This window comes from Lissotriton vulgaris, chromosome 2_1, assembly GCF_964263255.1.
Source record: "Lissotriton vulgaris chromosome 2_1, aLisVul1.2, whole genome shotgun sequence".
NCBI classification, from domain to species: domain Eukaryota; kingdom Metazoa; phylum Chordata; class Amphibia; order Caudata; family Salamandridae; genus Lissotriton; species Lissotriton vulgaris.
The window spans coordinates 852121664-852146002 of NC_141687.1; the positions used below are offsets into that span (position 1 = coordinate 852121664).

General features: G+C 46.3%; 1 protein-coding gene across 5 annotated transcripts in view; it reads left to right on the top strand.

The window, feature by feature from the left end:
• MLPH (melanophilin) overlaps positions 1 to 24339 on the top strand; it is a 398235-nt gene that overhangs the window by 339548 nt on the left and 34348 nt on the right. For all 5 annotated transcript variants that reach the window (XR_015308428.1, XR_015308425.1, XR_015308426.1 and 2 more), the window contains 4 exons: positions 6274 to 6429; positions 9579 to 9671; positions 10605 to 10712; positions 14090 to 14147. Coding sequence is in view for 1 of the 5 variants with exons in the window: in XM_086956304.1 (XP_086812430.1) it covers positions 6274 to 6429; positions 9579 to 9671; positions 10605 to 10712; positions 14090 to 14147 (415 nt within the window). In the remaining 4 variants the exon portion in view is untranslated. The remainder of the gene's footprint in view (positions 1 to 6273; positions 6430 to 9578; positions 9672 to 10604; positions 10713 to 14089; positions 14148 to 24339) is intronic.

Consider the following 24339-nt stretch of genomic DNA (forward strand, 5'->3'; position numbering starts at 1 on the left):
CACACCGGTGGGACCAGTGCGTATCTGCTCCCTCCAAGGCATGCACTGGATTTATTCCAGTGTTTGTTTCCTTATAATTCTACCCAATCCAGGTAAGTCCTAAACTGAAGCATTGATTGCTATCCCTTAACTCTATATCTACGCCATCCCAAACCTTAACATGCCACACTGGCTGGAGGTAACCTGCCCACCGGGAGGCTTCTTCTAACCTGATTCCTCTGCAAGGTCAAAGGTCAAGGGCAATGTCATATAAGAAACATGTGGGCATATTATCAAGGACCGGTGTTAAAATTATCGCTGTTTTATCGGCAGGAAACTGTTAATTGCCATAGAAGCCCATGTTAACATCAGAACATAGGCTTCTATGTGAATTAACAAGGGCGTAGTATCAAGCCCATTATCGCCGTTTTATCTGCAGTTTCCTGCCGATAAAACGGCGATAATTTTAACACCGGTCCTTGATAATATGCCCCTTGGTTAGTTGACAGCAACTTTCTTCCCCAGCACCAAAGACATGTCTGCACCATTTAGAGCATGATCGTGGTGTGTACTCTATCTCTCAGATCGATTAATCATTTATATTATTTGTGAGAAATGATCGGACCCTGCAGTATGAACAGGGGCATGACCCACATGCAACCAGATGTGACTGAACGGACAAATACACACATTATTCACGTAAATAGTGTAATCAATGATTATTAAATGCATTTAACATGCCCATAACTTGAAGGACTACTTCATAATTTCTAATCTTTCTTTGTCTGGTACATGGTAGGTGCCCTATCCTAGCTACTATGGTGGGTGCCCCATCCGAGCTACTATGGTAGGTGCGCCATCCTAGCTACTATGGTAGGTGCGCCATCCTAGCTACTATGGTACGTGCGCCATCCTAGCTACTATGGTAGGTGTGCCATCCTAGCTACTATGGTAGGCGCGCCATCCTAGCTACTATGGTAGGTGCCCCATCCTAGCTACTATGGTAGGTGTGCCATACTAGCTACTATGGTGGGTGTGCAATCCTAACTACTATGGTAGGTGTGCCATCCTAGCTACTATGGTAGGCGCGCCATCCTAGCTACTATGGTAGGTGCGCCATCCTAGCTACTATGGTAGGTGCGCCATCCTAGCTACTATAGTAGGTGTGCCATACAAGCTACTATGGTGGGTGCGCCATCCTAGCTACTATGGTAGGTGCCCCGTCCTAGCTACTATGGTGGGTGCCCCATCCTAGCTACTATGGTAGGTGCGCCATCCTAGCTACTATGGTAGGTGCGCCATCCTAGCTACTATGGTAGGTGCGCCATCCTAGCTACTATGGTAGGTGTGCCATCCTAGCTACTATGGTAGGTGCTCCATCCTAGCTACTATGGTAGGTGCGCCATCCTAGCTACTATGGTAGGTGTGCCATACTAGCTACTATGGTGGGTGCGCAATCCTAACTACTATGGTAGGTGTGCCATCCTAGCTACTATGGTAGGCGCGCCATCCTAGCTACTATGATAGGTGCGCCATCCTAGCTACTATGGTAGGTGCGCCATCCTAGCTACTATGGTAGGTGTGCCATACAAGCTACTATGGTGGGTGCTCCATCCTAGCTACTATGGTAGGTGCGCCATCCTAGCTACTATGGTAGGTGTGCCATCCTAGCTACTATGGTAGGTGCGCTATCCTAGCTAGTGTGGTAGGTGCGCCATCCTAGCTACTATGGTAGGTGCGCCATCCTAGCTAGTGTGGTAGTTGTGCCATCCTAGCTACTATGGTAGGTGCGCCATCCTAGCTACTATGGTAGGTGCGCTATCCTAGCTAGTGTGGTAGGTGCGCCATCCTAGCTACTAAGGTAGGTGCGCCATCCTAGCTAGTGTGGTAGTTTTTTTTTTTTTTTTTTTTGAAAACCTTTATTTATAAAAAAACACAATACACAGCGTCTGCCTACAACCCCGCAGGGCCGGCCGCTATGACATACGGTAAAAGGATAAGAAAGAATCCGATTAGGCAGAACTTCGTTAAAGCAGTCTCTGAACAAAAAGTAGCGCGTGGAACCTGGAACCACAGCGCAAGGATAGGAAAGGTTTAATTTTATGATTTTGTTGAATTCAAGTTGAAAAACTACGAAAGGAGTCAAAGCTAATATCTGACCAGGATAGCTATTATCTGTCAAGGAACACGGAACCCCGACCCCAAAAGAGAAAAGAAGAGGGAAATAAGTAAATAGAAGAAGAGAAGAAAAAGAAAGAGGGCCATAGAAACAAAGAAAAACATAAAACACGTCCCATCCCCCCACCCTGCATACCAGCGGAAGGCCACGGCCCCCCCCCCCCCCCCCAATAGGTATGCCTGTCGCCCCTAGAGAACCCCCAAGTGGGAAAGAGAGTAGAGAGAGTGAGAAAAGACCATCCCAGTCTCCAACCCTCGGAAAAGTCGGGAGGAGGTAAGTTCAATATACTCCCGGTCTCCACCAGCCCCGTAAACATCCCCCACCCCAGGTATCACCAGCACTACAGAGGAAGCAAGCAAGTCTGTAGGTAGGGAGAGTCATTTCAAAATGCGCAAATAAATCAGACTAAAAGCAGTCCCACCCCGGTCCCCGCCCGTCAATGTGTACATCTCAGTAAAGAAATCGCCCAGCCCGGACCCGATCCTGGGCGGCCCCACGTACCCGCCCCCCATGAGGAGCCGAAAGCGTCAGAGAAAGGAAGATAGCCAGCTCCAGTGAGAACAAAGAGGCAAAATGGCCGCTCTCAATAATGAAGAAATGCCCAGGGACAAAATGGCCGTTGCTAGTCCAGACCAGGGTCAACACATATCAGGAACCGCATTTTCAATACAGTAAATCGTTGCCCTGCAGATCACCACCCAAACCCCGCAAGTCAAGAAGCATTACCATAAAGAGACTGCCTAACCCTGGCCCGATCTCGGATAGATCTCCGAGCACACCCCTCGATGACCACCAGCCCCCTCCGTAACAAAGAGACAAAATGGGCGCCAAGAGGGAGGGGGAGACCCACAGAACCAAAGGAAACGATACCAAACATCCAAAAGTTCGTCGGTGTCAGCAAAAAGGGCCTTCGAGTCCTCCTGGCGATACATGTAGAACAGCTGGGAAAGCGGAGGCTTCAATGGAAGAGCCGTTGAGAGGGTCAGGAATCGCGCAGCCGGCAGTCTCGTCGCTGGTAGCGGCAGTGAAGACAAAGTAGCAGTTCCCGGAGGGGGAAACAAAGTATCACAGGCAGAGTAGGTAGACGGCCATCCAAATGCGTCCAAATCGTCCCGGGTCTCATCACCGTCGATGGGAGTTGGTAACACAGTAGCGAACTTAGGCACCAACAAGGTAGTTTGCAATTGCTGCTGGGAACAGTCCCTCTGCGTCTGTCCTGAATCGAAAATTATATCCTCTAGTTTTTGGCTGAGCCTGTGGGAGCCATGAGATAGCGCCGATCGCAGATCAGCAAGGGCAGTCAGGATAACGCCATAGGAAGGGGCAAGCTGCGGTCCTCCAGCATCCGGAGCACATGAGGGGATAGTCGATGCGATTCCCAGCCCAACCATGGCGCCGCAGTCCCAGGGCGAGGGTGGGCGATCCTCTCCTCCCCGCAATTCAGCAAATATGTCCGCCATGCCATTAATTCGGTCGCAGGAATATGGGGGATGCATCAGAAAAACAGCAGCTGCCTCTTCCCCGGTCACCATCAGCTGCAGCCAAGCGCCACCAGAAGGACAAATAGTCGGGGCGAAAGAGCAAACCACCGATTCCGGACAAGCCCCGTAGCGATGTTAGAGCAGCATTCACCCAGCGCCGAACAAAGGGACCGTACTTTCTGTGCGTTATACCCTCCAGGCGTGAGATAGGTGCAGCAGACGGCAATCCAGGGCAATCCGTGCGCAGCGGTCTGCGAGACAGTAGTGAGCAGATCCTCCCAGGCTCCGGGCATCATGCAGGCAGGCCGGCCATCACCGCTCCAGCGAGGCCTGGCATCCAACGGCGGTATACATCAGGGTCCAGGGCATCGGAGCGATTAGTAGGCTATCTCCGCACTCCGGACGAGCAGAGACTCCGGAAGGACATCGGCGAAGTCAGCAAATATTCCCCGGTCGGATAGCCGGGAAAATAGAGCAGGATTCAGACAGGATAGCAATGCGGGGCTCACGGGCCGGTGGAGCCGGGAGCCTACACGTCCGCTCCGGTCGCCATCTTGGCTCCTCCCCGCTAGTGTGGTAGTTGTGCCATCCTAGCTACTATGGTAGGTGCGCCATCCTAGCTACTATGGTAGGTGTGCCATACTAGCTACTATGGTGGGTGCACCATCCTAGCTACTATGGTAGGTGTGCCATCCTAGCTACTATGATAGGCGCGCCATCCTAGCTACTATGTTAGGTGCACCATCCTAGCTACTATGGTAGGTGCGCCATCCTAGCTACTATAGTAGGTGTGCCATACAAGCTACTATGGTGGGTGCGCCATCCTAGCTACTATGGTATGTGCGCCATCCTAGCTGCTTTGGTAGGTGCGCTATCCTAGCCAGTGTGGTAGGTGCGCCATCCTAGCTACTATGGTAGGTGTGCCATCCTAGCTAGTGTGGTAGTTGTGCCATCCTAGCTACTATGGTAGGTGCGCTATCCTAGCTAGTGTGGTAGGTGAGCCGTCCTAGCTACTATGGTAGGTGCGCCATCCTAGCTACTATGGTAGGTGTGCCATCCTAGCTACTATGGTAGGTGCATCATCCTAGCTAGTGTGGTAGGTGCCCCATCCTAGCTACTATTGTAGGTGCGCCATCCTAGCTACTATGGTAGGTGCGCCATCCTAGCTTCCATGGTAGGTGTGCCATCCTAGCTACTATGGTAGATGCGCCATCCTAGCTAGTGTGGTAGGTGCGCCATCCTAGCTAGTGTGGTAGGTGCGCCATTCTAGCTAGTGTGGTAGGTGTGCCATCCTAGCTACTATGGTAGGTGCGCCATCCTCGCTACTATGGTAGGTACGTCATCCTAGCTAGTGTGGTAGGTGCGTCATTCTAGCTAGTGTGATAGGTGCGCCAACCTATCTACTGTGGTAGGTCCGCCATCCTAGCTACTATGGTAGGTGCGCCATCCTAGCTAGTGTGGTAGGTGTGCCATCCTAGCTACTATGGTAGGTGCACCATCCTAGCTAGTGTGGTAGGTGCGCCATCTTAGCTACTACGGTAGGTGCGCCATCCTAGCTACTATGGTAGGTGCGCGATCCTAGCTGCTATGGTAGGTGCGCCATCCTAGCTGCCATGGTAGGTGCCCGATCCTAGCTAGTGTGGTAGGTGCACCATCCTAGCTTGTGTGGTATGTGTGCCATCCTAGCAACTATGGTAGGTACGCCATCCTAGTTACTATGGTAGGTGCGCTATCCTAGCTACTATGGTAGGTGTGCCATCCTAGCTAGTGTGGCAGGTGCGCCATCCTAGCTAGTGTGGCAGGTGCGCCATCCTAGCTACTATGGTAGGTGCGCCATCCTAGCTACTGTGGTAGGTGCGCCATCCTAGCTACTGTGGTAGGTGCGCCATCCTAGCTACTATGGTAGGTGTGCCATCCTAGCTACTACGGTAGGTGTGCCATCCGAATGTATGATGTTACAACGCATACATTTACAACGCATGCCTTTATTACGCCGTTTTTACATCGCAACATCCTTTACAACGCATTCCATTGCATCGCATGACACTACATTGCATTTTTAGAAACTACCTTTATAACGCATTCCATTACATCGCATACTAACTTTGCAACGCTTACCATTACAACGCATACCATTACATTGCATTTAAGGTAAGTATTGGATAGTATAGGGGTAAAATTACTATTCTAACTCCAGGGGATGCAACAGTAGGGTAACTGTTGGATAGTGTAGGGTAAAAATTAATATTCTAACTCCAGGGTGTGCATCAGTAGGGTAAGTGTTGGATAGTGTAGGGGTACTATGCATTGTAATGGTATGCGTTGTAATGGTATGCGTTGTAATGCCTGCGTTGTAGTGGCAAGCAATGTATTGTAATGCTTTGTAATGGTATGCGTTGTAATGCCTGCGTTGTAGTGACATGCTATGTAAAGGATTTTGCGATGTAATGACTGCATTGTAAGTGTAGTGCGATGTAATGGTTGCGTTGTAAAGGTTGTTTTACACGCCATCCTAGCTACTATCCTTTAATTCAACTTCGGATGGGGTTATTGTTTCAAAATATCCAATGATACAGCTCCTACTGTGTCCAGTTGTGGGCCCATTGCTAAATCCCGTTGTGGCCTTGTTTCTAGGTGTACCTGACCGCCAGCAAGACATATGGCCTGGAAAGAAGGCTCCAAAGCCTGGAGGAGAAGGCGCAGCAGAGCGGCACCACTGACTCAGAGCTTTCAGAGCTAGAAATAGGGATTGCGTCATCTGCAGCCTTGGTACAGCAGACAGAGAGCGAGGTACGGTCTGGTGGATAGCCCTGTTGTACAATCATGCGCTCTTGCTGAAGGAACATGTCAGACAGGTGTGGTAATCACTGCTCACATATGGAAATGTGTTGTATACAGTGGGGGCTGGCATGTACCGAGGGTGGGGGCTGTGGGGCACAACAACAACAAATACAAGAAACACAATAAAATGACCTTCCTTTCTTGCAGCGCCACTTCCTCCCCCCTTGGGTGTCTTCTGGAAGCTCCGGACCAGGAAACTACACTACCCAATCCTGGCACTGCTCTTACAGGATGAGAGCATCACCAGGATTGGAGAGAGCAGCCTCACTGAGCGCTCACAAGAGCACCGGAGGCCTGCACTTTCTTTAACCCAGCTGTCTAAGACAGCTAGGGGCTAGATGTAAGTAATTCCGATTTACCTACTCTTAAATACCGAATTTTACCGATTCGGTATTTAAGAGTAGGTAAATAGGAAGGAGGCAGATGTAGGTAATTTTTATTTTACAATTACCGAATCTGTAAGATTCGGTATTTACCGATTCGGTAAATACCGAATCGGTATTTCCCATTGATTCCTATGGGCCTTGAAGCCCATAGGAATCAATGGGAAATACCGATTCGGTATTTACCGAATCGGTAAATACCGAATCCTGCAAGGGGGAATGGAGTGTCACTTTGACACCCTGTAGCATCCCAATTCCAGGCTTGTGTGCCATGTGGCACATATACATGCCCTAAGGGCATGTCTGTGTGTCACATGGCACAGGTGTACATGCACATATGTGCATGTACACCTGAATTTGGTATTTTACCACCCAATAGGATTGGGTAGTAAATACCGACTCCTAAAGGGCCTGTGGCACTCTTTGAAGTGCCAGCTACATCTGTATTTACCGAATCGGTAAATATACCGATTCGGTATTTTACCGATTCGGTAAATTTACAGAACCTGTAAAATATAGGCCCCCTACATTAGAAAACCCTAATACTGGTCGGTAACGGCCGAATTCGGCCGTTACTGACTGGTATTAGGGCTCCTACATCTGGCCCCTAGTTAGATAAATTTGAAATGTGCATGTCCGGCTGGCTATCCCAAGACAGCCGGCCAAAGAGACGTACACAATTTAAAGCGCACAGATCCATGCTGCTGCCACTTGGCAGCACTGGCCTCATCTTGTCCTGAAACTTAGGGCCTGATTACAATGGCAGACGGACTTCAATACATCCGCCATTATTTCCCATGCAGACGAACATGAAAATCGATATAAAATAAGAAACACAATATAATTGTAAATGACAAGAGGCACACATTATATGTTATTGAGAATTAGTATTAACGTTCATAAGAATAAAAAGGCTTCATAGAAGTGTATAGCGCAGTAAACACAGTCCATTGTTTTATAGCAACAGTAAACAATAGGTTGTAGGAGCAGAAAACCTAGGGGCTGTTTCACAGAGTTATTTATGACTATGTGAAGTAGTTAGAAAGGAGTACTATTTCACTTGCTCATAAATGCATGTGTGCATTGGTTTCAAAATGTCCAGCACTCTATTAGTAAACGTCAAAAGGGGGCCCACTCCTTTGTATTCATATCCATTCATATTAATTGTACATGAATATTCCCTGAATATTCCATTGTATTCCCATTGTAGATGCTTGGGGCAGTTTACAGTGGCATTTAAGGTTATGTGAAGCAGTACCACAAGTATACAACTTTACATACTCAAATACCTTTGTGAATAAGCCCCAATAAATTTACAATATTTGGAAATTTATATTTGCATTTATAGAAAAAGTAAGCTAAAGACAGGAAATCCGACAAATATATTTTAAGTAAAAAACTTTTTAGATGATGGATAGTAAGAATTTAGAAACTATTAATTATTGTACAAATGTAGAGGCTCAATAGTAATGTGTTTCAATAACTTGGTGTAGATACTTATAAAGAATGAGAACTCTGCAAATATGATTATGAGACTGGGACAGTGAATGTGAGCTTTTATGAGATCTAAAAACTCAAAATATATTTTAAGAAAAACAGCAATTTTAATATATATGTAAATAAAATTGGGAAATACAATACCAAGGTTCATTGTAACAGGAACCTGGCTATTAGCTTATCAAAAGAAGAGCAGTCACTTTACATATCTATCATGGTCTGCCGAAGGCATGCTACAGTAAGAGCTATTCAGAAAAGGGGGTGGTGATGGACAGAGTGTCCGAATTAAGCAGACCACTCCTACCCAGTCCAAAGATCAGGGCTTGATCCATCACCGTTTTTTAGCTCACTGCACCATCCCAGCTCTGAACCTGGCTACATGCAAATTAGTTTGTCCCTGGCCCAGTGCATCATGGGAACAGGGCAGACCAAACTACCAAGCCAATTCTTATACTGGGAAGGAAACAAGCTTCCGGGGACCGGTTTCTGGCATTACAGCCGTCTTCGGTCCGGCTTGCTTGAATCCTGATGGTGCAGTGAGCAAGGGACTCACAGCTGAGTATACCCTTCCACGCTTATGGTGGACAAACCGATTCAGAAAAGGGGGTGGTGATGGACAGAGTGTCTGAATTAAGCAGACCACTCCTACCCAGTCCAAAGATCAGGGCTTGATCCATCACCGTTTTTTAGCTCACTGCACCATCCCAGCTCAGAACCTGGCTACATGCAAATTAGTCTGTCCCTGGCCCAGTGCATCATGGGAACAGGGCAGACCAAACTACCAAGCCAATTCTTATACTGGGAAGGAAACAAGCTTCCGGATAATTTCAAGACATACACACTAGAAATCAATATAGACCCAGCAGGGACAGCCCATACCCATGGTAAACAGAAGCAGTGGCCAGATATTGCCCAATCTGTTATCAGTGGTCAATTACCCCTAGCGCAAATTGGACTGCACCTTTAGTCCTTGAGGTACATATGCCAGAAATCCTTAGTGATTTTTATAGAGAAAAAGTTCACACTTTGCAGGTCGTTCTCAGAATCAATAATCGCTTTCTTCAAAACCCTCTGATCTTGCTGGCAATCATGCACCATGATTGTACTCTTTTCTGAATAATTATAGTAAGCCTTGTCTGTCTCGTCATCACCATACCTGTGCTTTGCTTTGCTGTGCTCTCCATGAACACTGTTGCCTTCATTTTTTTTGTCTTTCAGGTTTCCGACATTGAGTCCCGGATTGCGGCTTTGAGTGCAGCTGGCATGACTGTCTCACCTACAGACAAACCCAAGAGGCGGTCCACCACTCATGTAAATACTTCCAATGATTGTCCGACCTTGTGGGTGTGGTGTCTTCCATGCTCTCCTGCTGCGCTTCTTACTGAAGTCGTTGGTCAGGTATCAGAGTGCAGGAGGTGTAAGGTGGCTCTCTAGGTAACCATGTACGTGATCTCAACCCATAAATAAGCAGTCCTAGAGTAGCAATTGTAGGCACTCCCTGCAGGGGATGGTTCCCTTCAATGACACAGTTCTCAAAGCTTCTACAAGGACCCTTGCAGGAGAAAACATCAGACAATATTTCTGAACATTTCTGCCATACCTCCACGCAGCAAGCAGTTGTTTCCATTGGGTTCAACACAGGATAGTTGAGGTTCTGCAGGGCACATGTGGCAGAGGTAGGTATTTCCTTAATATTAAACTCCAGATTCCGAAGGTTTTTGTGTGTCATCTTTACAATAGACTATACCTAGAAGTGCACTCAATCTTATGTTCCTTGAGTTCTTGCAAGTTCTTAGTGGAGGAGATAATGTATTCATTATAGTTAATGCAGAATTCTCAGGGTTACTGTAGAATTTGATGATGCAGAAGAAATTGACTTACGACAATGTCTCTGAGTTCTTAAAGAGCGGCTGTGTACCAAGCATTTGCCAAAATTGGATCTAAGAGATTTATTGCAATAGCTACTGGGACCCAGTGTAGTCCAGCATTACTTTAGCTTTTTCTCATATATGCTTCCCTTTGTAGATTCAGAATTTCATGTGCCAACTACAAAGTCTTCTATTATTTCCACTGCTCATGATTTACAAGTCAGAAGGCTTGGATTTACTTGGACAAGACACAAGCAGTTCTAGCTTTGCCTTCAGGATCTCCTTTATCCACATCTCTTTGCTGCTGGGAGGAGGAAACCCAACCTTCATTGCCCCATAGTTCAACCTGTTTTCTTATTTCTATATCTTTCACTAGACATCGATCCCTTCCAGCCCCTCAAGCGCAAATGCTGTTCCATCCCCAGGATCAAGGCAGCATGAACCTCTGGAAATTCCTAACCTGCCTTCAACGGAAGAGGTCAAGGCAAGTATACGAGGCCACCCAAGAGACAACTAGTCACATTTCCTAATTGCAGTATCCACATTATCTCCTGGTATGAAGGGCAAGCTCTTAGACAAAGCTGTTAGCCCTTACGACTCTGTTGGCCGGTCTTTCAGCTAAATGGTTTTGCTATGCAAAGCGCAGCACCTGTTATTTAAGGTATCTGTGGGGCTGGCGTAGGACAGCAGAGGCGCTGATGCAAGTAAAGAATATAATCCCTCTGCTCCTTGGTTGGGTAGTAAAAGACAGCCATAATTTGGGTTCAGTGAGGCCTCATCTCTATGAGCATCAGAGCAACTGCACCAGCTGCATGCTCCAGACGAGGCATTCATCTCCCATAATGCTTGGGTGGGAGGGTGTGAGATGCCACAGGCGAAGAATGAGGGTAAAAAACACTTAATGCTGCCTCAGGAACCCTGATAGCTCTGTAGTAGATTCAAGTCACATATCAACCAATTGACTCATTCTCACTCCCCACAACCCCTAGTATACTTTTAGTGGTACTGTCTTATCATCAAGTCATCCTTTTTACCTGTAGGCACGGCACTTTATGAATTATATTAACATTTTTCCTACAAAGAGCCATATAAAAGGAAAGCCTCTGAAAAAAAAAATCTACAGGACTTTTCGAAGAGGCCTTGCTACATAAACAATCAACCCATTCATGGAGCTCTCAGTGTTCTGGCCCAGCATGCAATTGGAAGTAAACAGTAGGAAGTACCAAATGGATTTCTCATTCTGATATGTGCTATCCCTTTCACTGAGGCAGTTTATGAACCATTTTTGGTGTTTGAAAAGCTGTTCACCATTGTACAAAGTATTTTCATCCATGTTAAAGAAACATAAAATGTGCCTAGCAAGCATGTGTGTGTCTGCATGTGTGGACAAATGTGCATGACCGTATGCACGTATACACTTGTGTACATATATGTGTGTGTGTACTAGTAGGCCTTCAAAATTGCCCATCTCCCTATCAGTTTAATTAACAAAATAGTCTACTGAGCGTATCATTTATAGTACCGTGCAGAAACCAGATCCTCTACACCAATGTGAAAGTAAAATTTCAAACCCAAGAGATACTGCGTTTCCTCTTGTTTTTCCATGCTCTAATGCAATATTACTGTATTTTGTAATGTGGTGATGGCACATTAATCAATATCCACTGGGCAGATATAAGTGGTACAAAAAACCTGATTATCTCACATTCCCACCACTACTAAACCTTCCCAGCTCAGGGCAATAGATACTCTAGGCCTGATTTAAGAAAACATTCTCACTGCACATTGATCCCACATACATTTGTGCAGTCTTACAAGTAAGCAGCAATGTGACACTAGACTTCGGAATCTCCAGATTTGCTGATCTGTCCTTCCTTTATGTGTGACAATCACTTTGTGACCCTGAATCCTCTTTATGGCCTATTCGCAAATTGCATATTATAGAATTTAAAGTAGTACTACAGTAGTACTACTCACACAATACAAAATGCTGTTCACAAACCACAGCCTTCCTTCTCATTTCTTTGTGTAGAGCTCCAACACTGTAGCGGAGATCTCTGCACACGTAGGTGCAGATTTTAGTAGTAAATGTGGAAGGAGAAGGGTGGAGTGGCTAGAAAATTGGGATAACATACCAAATGGAAAGGGTTTAGGGAAATTTTAAGAAGGCTTCAGGGTGGAACAGGATAATAAAACATGCATCCACAGAATTTATAAGGGGGCAGGTCAGGGATACCCTGCCCCCATTGCCTAGGGCCCACACATTTTTTACAAGTTTTTCCCTGCGATCTGCGACCCACACATTACCATTTTAAATGTTTTGGGGGTGATTCACAAAGGCATGTAAGAGTATGCGTATTCCTTTGTGAATCGGTCCCTGGGTTTTTATCTAAAGCTCAAGCTGCTCTTCCATCCTGCAAATGTATGAGTTTGGAGCTCAGCCATATCTGCCTCCTCCCCAGGGATCACAATTAACTTAGCTTATACCAGACCAGTCCAGACTCCCGGCATATCTCGCCTATGGGTCCCAAATATGTATGCTTCCAGCTCTCCTTAGTAAATGAGGTGACACAGCGGCCTAACTATCAATGGCGCACCAGGTGCAACATAAAAGGACAAGGAGAATTGGGAGGTCCAGTATACAATATCCTAAGCAGTACAACAATCACAATAGTGTATACCATTCTGATATCTAAGTTGAAGGTCTTACATTAGAGACCCAGATCGTCGTTGGCCACTAGGAGCGTCTGCTCTTAGAAGCAAGAGTTGTCACCCACCGAAGCTGGTATGCTACATCATCGGGCCTTCTCCTCATTGGGCTGGCACTACAATACCCAAAGGACCCCGCAAGTGGGCCCTTTGACTGCGATCTTTTAGATTCTCCAAAGGAATACTGTGAATGTTAGTGTATCTCAGTATAAGAATGGGAAGATTGGAGAGGGATCTAGGTAAAATTGGTAATGGATACTTCGTAATTGTGTTTTAATTATTAAAATAGGAGGGTCACTATCACAAAGAACCTACACATATCAGTATGAGTCTACCATGGTACCTTTTCGTATGGTATACTTAGCACAGAGGTGGGGTAACACATACATGGGAGGATCACTTTATGCCCTACTCTCCCTAAGTGAATATTGTGTATATATACATATAGCCACGAAAACAATGCCACTTGATCATCTTTGACTGTATAAGCATGAAACATGTTGACTTTTAACTGTTATCAGATTCAATGTAATTGATCACGCTGCTCTTATCCAGGAGAAGCTAGGATCATTACTGCCCAAATTTCCCACATTGTTTTTAGCATTGACATAGATTGTTTCACTCTACTTAAAACGCGATTATGAAGTATCTTAAGACAATTTTAACCTAGATCCATTTCCAATTTTCCCATTCTTATATTGCTGTAGGCAATAACTGAGTGTAAGGGAGTCGACTGGCAGTTACATTCACATGCTTTCCTTGAGCACGAGTTAACACCTTTACAGCATCCACATGTAAGTCATACAAGCAAGTTACCTTTTCACTCTACTCTATTTTTGTCTCTCATATCCTAAATCTCTTCATAAATGTTATGGATTTCTTGCTATTCATCAGCATTTCAGAGATTTGTTCATCAGTGAGCAAGACTCCCATGGGCTGAGAAGACTTGAAATACCTAAATTCCTGTCTGTTCCTACTGGATGATGTCATGGCTGCTGTCGATGGATGCACACTTTAGCATGGAGCCCCCTTTCAAGCTCCTTAGCTTGTTATTACATTTTTTCATAATTAAGAATACAGACTTTTTAAGGGCTTAAGATTTGTGTGGCTCATAATTTACTCTGCTGTTGTATTTTCCTTTTGTTACTTCAGGTGACCGCTATGCAGCAAGCCCTGCGAAAGAAATTCAACATATCCTTGGACATGCCAGGTAAGAGCACATTCATAGTCAGTATATGTGTATATACATATATATTCTCCACATTCTTCTCCTTTCAGACTCATCTGCGTCAAAGAAACAAAAAGGCAGCCAGGGCTCCAATACCTTCATCATGTTTAATTTCTTTACAGGCAGCAAAAAAATAATGCCTGACACATTTCGAAGCTTTCACTTCTTGTTCACAGGTCATTTTCCTTTACTTCCTCTCACCATATAAAAATCTCACCTCCCACCACCATTGAATTAGGACTACAGGGATTCCTCTTTTCTTTGCCATTGTATGGTGGCCATCTTATAACATCCTCTTTGTTATATATCTTGTACATTTCATTATTGAACCTGGTTTTATCACAGTTATCTAGCATTTTTGTTTCACCTACAATGCTTAATTACATTTTTTTACAGTATTGGCAACACAATATTACATTTTACATGCATTTCTATATGTAAATCAAAATCTTACCCCCTTTGTCCTTTACAGAACTGGAGCTTCAACAGGTACACCTGATATGGTAATATTTGTGACCAAACTTCTTGGAAAAAGTGGGCTGCTTGGCCCCCCTCCTCGCAAAGATTTAGGGCTCAGGGGACCCCTTCCACCAAGCCGCAGTGACATTTGAATGGAATGGGGGGCACACGCCCCCCCCCTTTCTGGGCTGATTTTGGCCCGGGCCCAGCTATGTCTCCCTGGGTGCACTGGTCGCACCCAGTCTGAATGTTGGTGGTCGCGGGGGAGCCTCAAGGTCCGTGCTGTCCCAGCCTGCTCCCCGCCTCCTGCGGGAGCCAACATTGCTCTTGCACACAAGGAGCTGCTGGAAATGCAGCTCCCTGCATGTGAGAGTAATCCTTTCATGAAACCTCCACTTACAGCAAGTGGGAGTGGTATGACAGCTCTCGCTTGCTAGGAGTAGAATGATTGCTTTTGCTTGGCGGGAGCTGTCACAGCTCCCATCAAGCAAAAGCAAACAGCTATGTCCCAGGGGGTGGGCACCCCAAGACTTAGCAGGAGCTAGCCCTGGAGACCATCACCCCCAAGAAGGGGCGCCGCACAGCCCCGTCCTTTATTGTGTACGGGCCGTACCTGGGAAGGTGGTGGTGCCACTTCACTGTACCCTACTCCAGTTTATGCTATTCCACTGTATGTCACTCCAGTGTAGGCCACTCCACTCTATGCTATTTCACTGTATGCCACTATACCATACCTCTCTCATCTCTATGCCACTCCACTGTACACCACTCCACTTTATGCTACTCCACTGTACACCACTCTACTTTATACTATTCCACTGTATGCCAGTCCACTCTAACACACTCCAGTGTATGCCAGAACACTGTACCTCGCTCCACTCTATGCCACTCCACTCGACAATACTTCACTCTATGCCAATCCACTCTATGCCACTCCACTCTACGTTATTCCATTTTAAGTCAATTTACTCTAACAGATGCGACTGTACCACACTGCACTGTACATCACCACACTGTATACCAATCCATTATCCAGTATTGGGGTATCTTTCATAGATTCACATGCCTGAATCATTCCCCGTCGTCGAGGCGGGAGTCCCACGGTAAATTATATATATATAGCAGTGCCTAAAAACCATTAGTAGTAGGCTAGAAAAGGATATAGGCCCAACTAGGCCCAAAACTTAGCAGCCTATCTACCTCATTATGTAAAAAGAACTGAAAATGTAGCCTCAGCCAATCAGCTAACCTCACCCTCTAGAACCTTCCCAGCCCAGGCAGTTCTCCTCAGATTTTCACCGCACTTCGTGTGTAAGGGAGTCTCCCTGAGTGCCTACTCAGTTTTTCTTCAAAATTTCTTCTATTCTCTCAAGATGTCGGAAAAGAAGGCTCTATTCAAGGCTTGTGCTTCATGCTTCAAGAAGAGGGTACATGTGGACGACCAGCACTCGGACTGTATTTATTGTTTGCATCCTTCACATGTTGTGAAGGATTGCAGGATATGTCGAACCTTCCCTCCTAAGACCACCAGGGATAGAGAGGCAAGAGTTCTTTTGTGGCTGAAGTCGTCTGCTACAGATGACGAGGACAGAGCCTCTACCTCAAGTAAGAGAGCCAGTTCCAAAGAGAGGTGTTCTCCTGAGAGATTAAAAAAACCTAAATTCTCTCATAAACCCTCTGAGTCCACAAGGAGTGCTGCGTCAACAGAGTCTTCTACTGTGAGTACAGTCCGCACTAAAGCTGTCTCTTTGGTGTCCTCTCTCACTGTCACCACCTATTCTACGTCCTCTACTTCTTCAAGTACTGTTACCACCTCAGCAATTACTTCTCCTGTGATGTCCGTCATGGTTTCTTCTTCTGAGAACAAATCATCGAAGAAAAGCTCGTCGTCGACGAGTCTTCCGTCGACGTCCAAATCACCATCTACGAAGCGTTCGTCATCGCTTCCGTCGACGCTCTCGTTGACGGCTCCCCCGTCGACGAAGGCTTCCACTATCCAGTCGACGAAGACCCCGTCGACGAAGATCCCGTCGACGAAGATCCCGTCGACGAAGATTCCGTCGACGAAGACCCCGTCGACGGAGAGCCCGTCGACGAAGACCCTGTCGACGACAGGCCCGTCGACGACGAACCCGTCGACGAAGGTTTCAGCTCCGTCGACGACAAGCTCGACGACGAAGAGTCCGTCGACGGATCCGTCTACTAGGACGCCTTCAAAAAAGTCCTCGTCCACGATTACAACACCAATGACGATACCGTCGTCGACAGTACCGGCAACTCACACATCTGTCTCACTTCTACCATCGACAGCAGCACTGGCATCTGTGAATGTGACGTCTACGCATTTATTGCCCACATCTCCGGTAAGGGTACAGTATACCCATTTTCAGATGAAATCATTTCAGAGACAGTTACTCTCATTTGTCTCCCCTCTTGCCTTCGCATATTTTGGAAAACTACGTGGAGGCAGATTCTGATAATGAAGGGGATGATGACGAGCCTTTTGGAGTGGCCCATCACCCTTCCCAGTTACACATAAAATATCAAGAGGAGGAAGATGATGATGAAGTTCATTACTATCAGGAAAATTTAACTACTCCTTATCATCAGGAGCAACAACACACAGAAGACACGACTCATCTTCCGTCTTTTCTAATTCATGATTTACAGGCCATGCTGGCTGATTATCGTCAGAGGTTTCCATCAACTCTGCCTACTCCAAATCCTGTGCCAGTAGACATGCCAGTAAATCCCCCGCCACATCCTTCGCACTCTCCAGGGCAGGATGTTGACCCCGGGACTGGAGGTCAGGATGTTGACGTCTCCTCTCCAGATGAGGATGAAAGAGAGGATGGGGAACTTCCTGATTCCACGCCTACGGAACCATGGAATGATTACATCATTCCTATGCCCTCTCCTAATTTGCCACAACCTTCAGATTCTCCGCCAGAAGACATAGGAGGTTTTCATAACATCATGCACCGGGCAGCTGCTCGATTTGCAATTACAGTTTCGGTTGAGCAGACTGACTGTTTTCTTCATGATTTCAAAGAAGGGTATAGAAGGGTGTCCAGATCTATCCCTATCATTGAATATATTTGGAAAGAAGGGATTAATATTATGAAGACGCCAGCTTCCATCCCGGCGGTTCTTCCAAGAATCGACAAGAAGTACCGAGCACCACCGGATACTCCTTCATGTTTGATTGGTCATCCACGTCCTGACTCAGTGATTTCACAAGCGGCTCAACAACGATCCAAGAATCCGGTTGCACCAATTTCAACGCCTCCAGACAAAGAGGGCAGGAGATTGGATGCGATTGGGAAGAAGTTCTCAGCTAATGCCGCTGCTACTGTTAAGATTGCTAATTCTTTGGCAATTTTAGCACGTTATGACAGACAAATGTGGTCAGATCTGTCGGAATTCATCAACTTGGTTCCCGATGACCGTGTTGAAGAGGTCAGGAAGGTTGTCATGGAAGGCGAGCGGGCAGCTTCTGAGATTATCGATTGCGCCCTCGATGTATCTAATACATTCTTTAGACAATTGGCGGGAGCGGCAGTTCTCAGACGGCAGGGATGGCTCAAGGCGACTTCTTTCAGACCTGAAGTCCAGACCAAAATACTTGACATGGCCTATGATGGCGAGTTATTGTTTGGCAAGCACATAGATGAAGCATTGCTTGCGATCAAAACGGATACTGATACGGCCAAATCGCTTGGTACACTACAGTATAAGCGAGGTTTTTTCAGAGGAGCAAGAGGCCGTGGTTTTTCTTCCAGAGGACATTATCAAAATCAGCAAAACCGCCAGTATCAACCTCAGAATAAGCCGTACTACCAACAGTCCTATCGACAGTCATCGTCAGCGGGTTTCTCTCGTCAAGGAGGGAAACGACATTCTAACTACCAGGGACGCGATTCAAATAAACGCCAGTGAGTTTTGCCGGACACCATCCTCCCTTCCTTCCCTCCCCGTGGGCGCCAAGATCTCCGCCTTTTATCAACAGTGGCGGAAGATAACTTCAGATCAGTGGGTTCTGGACATAGTCAAACACGGACACACTCTGGAGTTCTTGCAGAAACCTCCAACGTCACCGCCCAGGGGTCCCTCCCCTCCTCGTCTTCATTTGTTATACATGGAAGCCATGAAAATGCTACACAAAAATGCGATAGAGAAAGTTCCAACATCCCAGAAAAATCAGGGGTTTTACTCTCGCTTCTTCCTTGTGGAAAAGGTTTCAGGAGAGTGGCGTCCAATTTTGGATCTACGAAACTTAAACAAATATCTGAAAAAGCAGAGTTTCCGCATGGTGACGCTCACGGATGTCCTCAATTGCCTCATGGAAGGCGATTTCATGGCTTCCCTGGATATGGAAGACGCTTACTTCCACATTCCAATTCATCCAAACCACCGCAAGTATCTGAGATTCACAGTGGCTGGTGTCCATTTTCAATTCAAGGTGCTCCCTTTCGGCCTGAAATCTGCACCAAGAATCTTTACCAAGACTCTAGTCCCAGTTGCAGCTGCGTTGAGGTCACAGGGAATCCAAGTATTCCCGTACCTCGACGATTGGTTAATAAAGAGTCCAACAAAGACTTCAACAAGGCAATCGGTCAAAAGTGCTCTATCAATGTTCTCGAATCTGGGCCTGACCCTCAACGTCAAAAAATCTCAACTGCAACCCAAACAAATTCTGACGTTCCTAGGAGCAGTACTGGACACTTCTCAGTGCAAGGCCTTCTTGACCCAAATTCGTCAGGACAAGATCACAAAGCTGGCAAGTCAAATATGGTCAAAAAAGTCTCTTTCGTCCGACAGTTTGTTTCCCTGCTAGGGATGTGTTCCTCTGCACTCCATCTAGTTCCACTGGCTCGACTCAGAATGAGGCCTCTCCAAGAGGAATTGCATCGACAGTGGCGGCAGATAGACGGATCTTTCGAGGACCGTATCAAGGTCACGCCCAAGATGAAACAAGCTCTTCTATGGTGGGCGGCAAAGAACAATTTGTCTCCGGGGCTCACTTTTCTTCAGACCCTACCGGAATTTACTCTAACGACAGATGCCTCCATGGAGGGTTGGGGAGGCCATCTCCAAGACCTTCAAGTGCAGGGACGGTGGTCCCATCAGTACAAGCACAAACACATCAACTGCCTCGAGTTGAGGGCCATTTTCCTGTCCTTGCGAGCCTTCCTGCCAAGAATTGCAGGCTCTGCAGTGCTGGTGCGCACGGACAACACCACCAGCATGTTTTACGTAAACAAGCAAGGGGGCACAAAATCTCTAGCCCTGTCTCTTCAAGCGCAGGAAATGTGGGAATGGTTACTCCATCACAAAATTTCCCTCAGAGCGGAGCATGTTCAGGGAATTCAGAATTCTCTGGCCGACGATCTCAGCAGATCGTTCACAGGATGTCACGAGTGGGAACTCGAACAACGCCAAGTGGAAACAATTTTCCAGCTCTGGGGCACACCAACACTGGACCTGTTTGCCACGCAACAGAACAGCAAATGCATATACTTTGCCAGCAGGTTCCACCAGCAAGGATCGAGAGGAAATGCCCTGTTGATGAGGTGGACCGGAATCTTTGCGTATGCCTTCCCACCGATTCCTCTCATCCCAAAGGTTCTACAGAAAATGAAGAGAGAGCGTTGCTCTCTAATCCTAATTGCTCCTCGCTGGCCGAGACAGTATTGGTTCCAGGAGCTTCTGATACTCTCCCATCAACCTCCACTGCGCCTCAAGCCGACACTTTCAATGCTGACAAGGGAGGAAGGACAAATACTTCATCCAGATCCTCAGTCGCTGCACTTGCACGCCTGGCTCCTGACTTCTTAGAGTTTAAGGACCTGGAGATTTCTCCAGACTGTAGAGCTGTTCTATCTCAGGCTCGTGCACAGTCTACCATCAGAACCTATCGCTTCAAATGGAAGAGATTCTGTTTATGGTGCGGAGAGCATGACGTCCATCCACTACAGGCTCCTCCAGAGAAGATTCTGCCTTATCTGCTGTCTCTAGCCAGATCAGGTCTCGCTTTTTCTTCTATCAAAGTTCACCTTGCTGCCATATCCAGATTCAGAAAGAGTTACAACAAACCATCTTTGTGCTCTTCCTCTTTAATTAAACAGTTCCTTAAAGGATTATTTCGAGTTTTCCCTCCAGTGCGGCCTCCTCCTCCTGAGTGGGATCTCAATATTGTGTTATCTCAATTGCTGAAAAGGCCTTTTGAACCAATTCATAAATCAGAACTTAAATTCTTGAATTGGAAAGTGGCTATTCTGTTGGCCCTCACTTCAGCCCGGAGAGTAAGTGAGATACAAGCGTTCACTATATCGGAACCTTTCCTACATTTTTCAAAAGATTGTGTGACACTTAGAACTCATCCTAAGTTTATTCCCAAAGTTCCGACACAGTTTCACATCAATCAACCGGTGAAACTCAAAACTTTCTTTCCAGACCCCAAGACTCCAGCTGAAAGGATGCTGCATTCCTTGGATGTCCAAAGATGCCTCAAATTCTATTTACAAAAGACAAAAGATTTGCGCAAATCTACCCAACTGTTTGTAGCTTATGGCCAAGCTACACGTGGTCAGGCAGTGACGAAGGCAACTATAGCCAGATGGCATTCCTCTGTCATTGTTTTCTGTCATGAGAAAGCGAACAAGCCCCTGACAAGAACGGTTAAGGCGCATTCCACCAGGATGATGTCAGCGTCTACAGCCCTATTTACAGGGGTGACCCTGGAAAACATCTGCCGTGCTGCTACATGGAAAAGTGTACATACTTTTACCAAGCACTATTGCCTGCAGCCGGTGCTACATGAAGATACGTCAGTGGGAGAAGCAGTGTTGCAGCATCTTCTTCACTGAGGTCAGCCTGTTATGGTTTTTCTTGTTTCTATTGCTACATGTGTGCTAATATACTGTTTTAATGCTCTATATATAGATATATATTATATGAGGGTATTGTCATGATTTTGCATATGTACTGAAATATGTTCTTGCTCTAGTACCTTCCAGGTTGTGTGGGGATATATGGTTTGGATTGTCTCCCACCTTCCTCTACCGACAGTTATGGTTATTACTGCTTGCTACTCTGATTCAGGCATGTGAATCTATGAAAGATACCCCAATACTGGATAAGAAAACAAGTTACTTACCTGTAACTACAGTTATCCAGTATTGGTATCTTTCATAGATTCACATGCACCCACCCTCCTCCCCGGCTGGGCAGTTCTTATTATGGATACTACTTCTCACTTGTGCTGGGAAAATCTGAGGAGAACTGTCTGGGCTGGGAAGGTTCTAGAGAGTGAGGTTAGCTGATTGGCTGAGGCTACATTTTCAGTTCTTTTTACATAATGAGGTAGATAGGCTGCTAAGTTTTGGGCCTAGTTGGGCCTATATCCTTTTCTAGCCTACTACTAATGGTTTTTAGGCACTGCTATATATATATAACTAGCGGCCCGTCCCGACGTTGTCCGGGTAAAAAAAGGCTAGGCAGCAATGGTTTTGGTATCATTGTACATTCGTCCCACATGATAAGAGACACATTTTGAAGCAGTGTCCCCAAAGGTCCGTTTTTCCGAATATAGCATATTGAATCCCTTTCAAGGGAAACTGTTAGAGGCAGTTCAAAGGTAGAATGTGCTGTTTTCCCAGCTGTTAGCAAAGTGGCAGCTATTCCAGATGAAGCAACAGCTAGAGCCAAATTCCCAGAAGATCGAACTTTGGCAAGTATGAGGTTGATTAGGTAAGTCTTTCCTGTGCCACCGGGGGCGTCTATGAACAATAGTTTGCCTTGCTTCTTTTCAACACTATCAATTATGGTGTTGTAGGCGAGTTGTTGATCGGGAACGAAGTTAGGCAAGTGTTGAGCAAGGTAGTTATTTAGCTCTGGAATATTGTGTGTGGTAGCGATGTTGTGGTATCCAGTTAGGTTAGTTCGGACCGCTGGCGGCAGGCTGAAATCTTGTAAGGACTTCTCGCTTAATAGATACAGTGAGTCTTCAATTTCTATAAGTCCTTAGTTTATGATTTCATTGTTGATAGTAGCCCGTGCCGACGTTGTCCAGGTATGAATTGCTGCCGGCCAGTAGTATATTGTTTTGTAGGATTTCGTTTTGATAGTATTTCTTCTCTGTGACATGCCTGTGAAACGCTCCGATTCACAGTGCACTGCTGATGCACTTGAGTGCGCGTTCAGTAGTGTGTTAACTCGAGTTTCCCTACTTTATATTTCTTTGCAATATTATATAGCGCAAACTCGACAACATGGCATGAGCACAATTTACATTACAGAAGAACACATTCATTTGTGGTAGGCACGGGGAGACCAAGCAATTTGCCTGGAATCACAGGATGTGGAGTGGTGTGGCTCACTTGTTAGAGGCAGCAGACCCGGAGGCAGAGGTTGGCCCGGGACCAGGGTTCGATTCCCGACGCGGCAGGGTCTTGGGCCATGGTCAGCGGACTCGATAATTCTCGCCTCGGTGCCCACTCCAACCATGGGTCCCACTCAGCAACTCTGGGCATTAGCTTGCTTAATCTCTACTAACGGCCCCATCAGCGCCAGGGATGCTTGTCTCCACCTTGGAGATACCCAGGAGGGACCATCTCACAGGGAAAGCCAGGATGGGTTGCCCAGCGGTATACAGCGCCGGGAAGCCCCTTTGCTGGGGCAGCTGTACGCTTTACAAGTATACGACATTTAACATGTTGAGCTGATGCCGAGATTCGAACGTAGCTCCCCAGCTCTAAAGTTCGCAATTCTAGAACTTGTGGCGGGAGGTGTCTAAAAGTGTATGTTGGTGCTGGCCATCAATGAGGGAGACCTGTGCATTTTTCAAATGGGTGGGGAAAAAATATGAGTATGTTGCTGGAGATGTGGGCCGCCGTGCCACCAATGTACTTACCGGGGGAGGGTAAACACCGATTATTCCGCAGCTTTCTTTCCGCATACCATCACTCCGCATACTTTCATTACAAAAGTACCATGACTCCGCAATGCCATTATAACGCATGGCATTACATTTTATATGCTTTTACTACGCATACATTTACAACGAAATTCGTTGTAAATGCATGAATGGTAAAAGCATGTTTTTTTAAAATGTTTGGATAAGGTAAGTATGGGTATAGGGGTATATGTTTTGGGGTACTGAGGTATATGTTTTGGGGTGTTTTAAGGGTTCAGATATAGTTTTGGGTTATGGGGTACAGGAGTAGTTTTAGGGTTTAGGAATAGGTATGGGTTTTGGGGTACAGGGGTATTTTTAGGGTTCAGGGCTAGGTTTGGGGTTTGGGGTATAGGGGTATTTTTAGGGTTCAGGGGTAGGTTTGGGTTTTGGGGTACAGGGGTATTTTAAGAGTTCAGGGCTAGGTTTGGGTTTTGGGGTACAGGAGTATTTTTAGGGTTCAGATATAGTTTTGGGGTATAGGGGTATTTTTAGGGTTCATGGGGTAGGTTTGGGTTTTGGGGTACAGGGGTATTTTAAGGGTTTAGGGCTAGGTTTGGGTTTTGGGGTACAGGGGTATTTTTAGGGTACAGGGGTAGGTTTGGGTTTTGGGGTACAGGGGTATTTTAGGGTTCAGGGGTAGGTTTGGGTTTTGGGGTACAGAGGTATTTTTAGGGTTCAGGGTCAGGTTTGGGTTTTGGGGTACAGGGGTATTTTTAGGGTTCAGGGGTAGGTTTGGGTTTTGGGGTACAGGGGTAT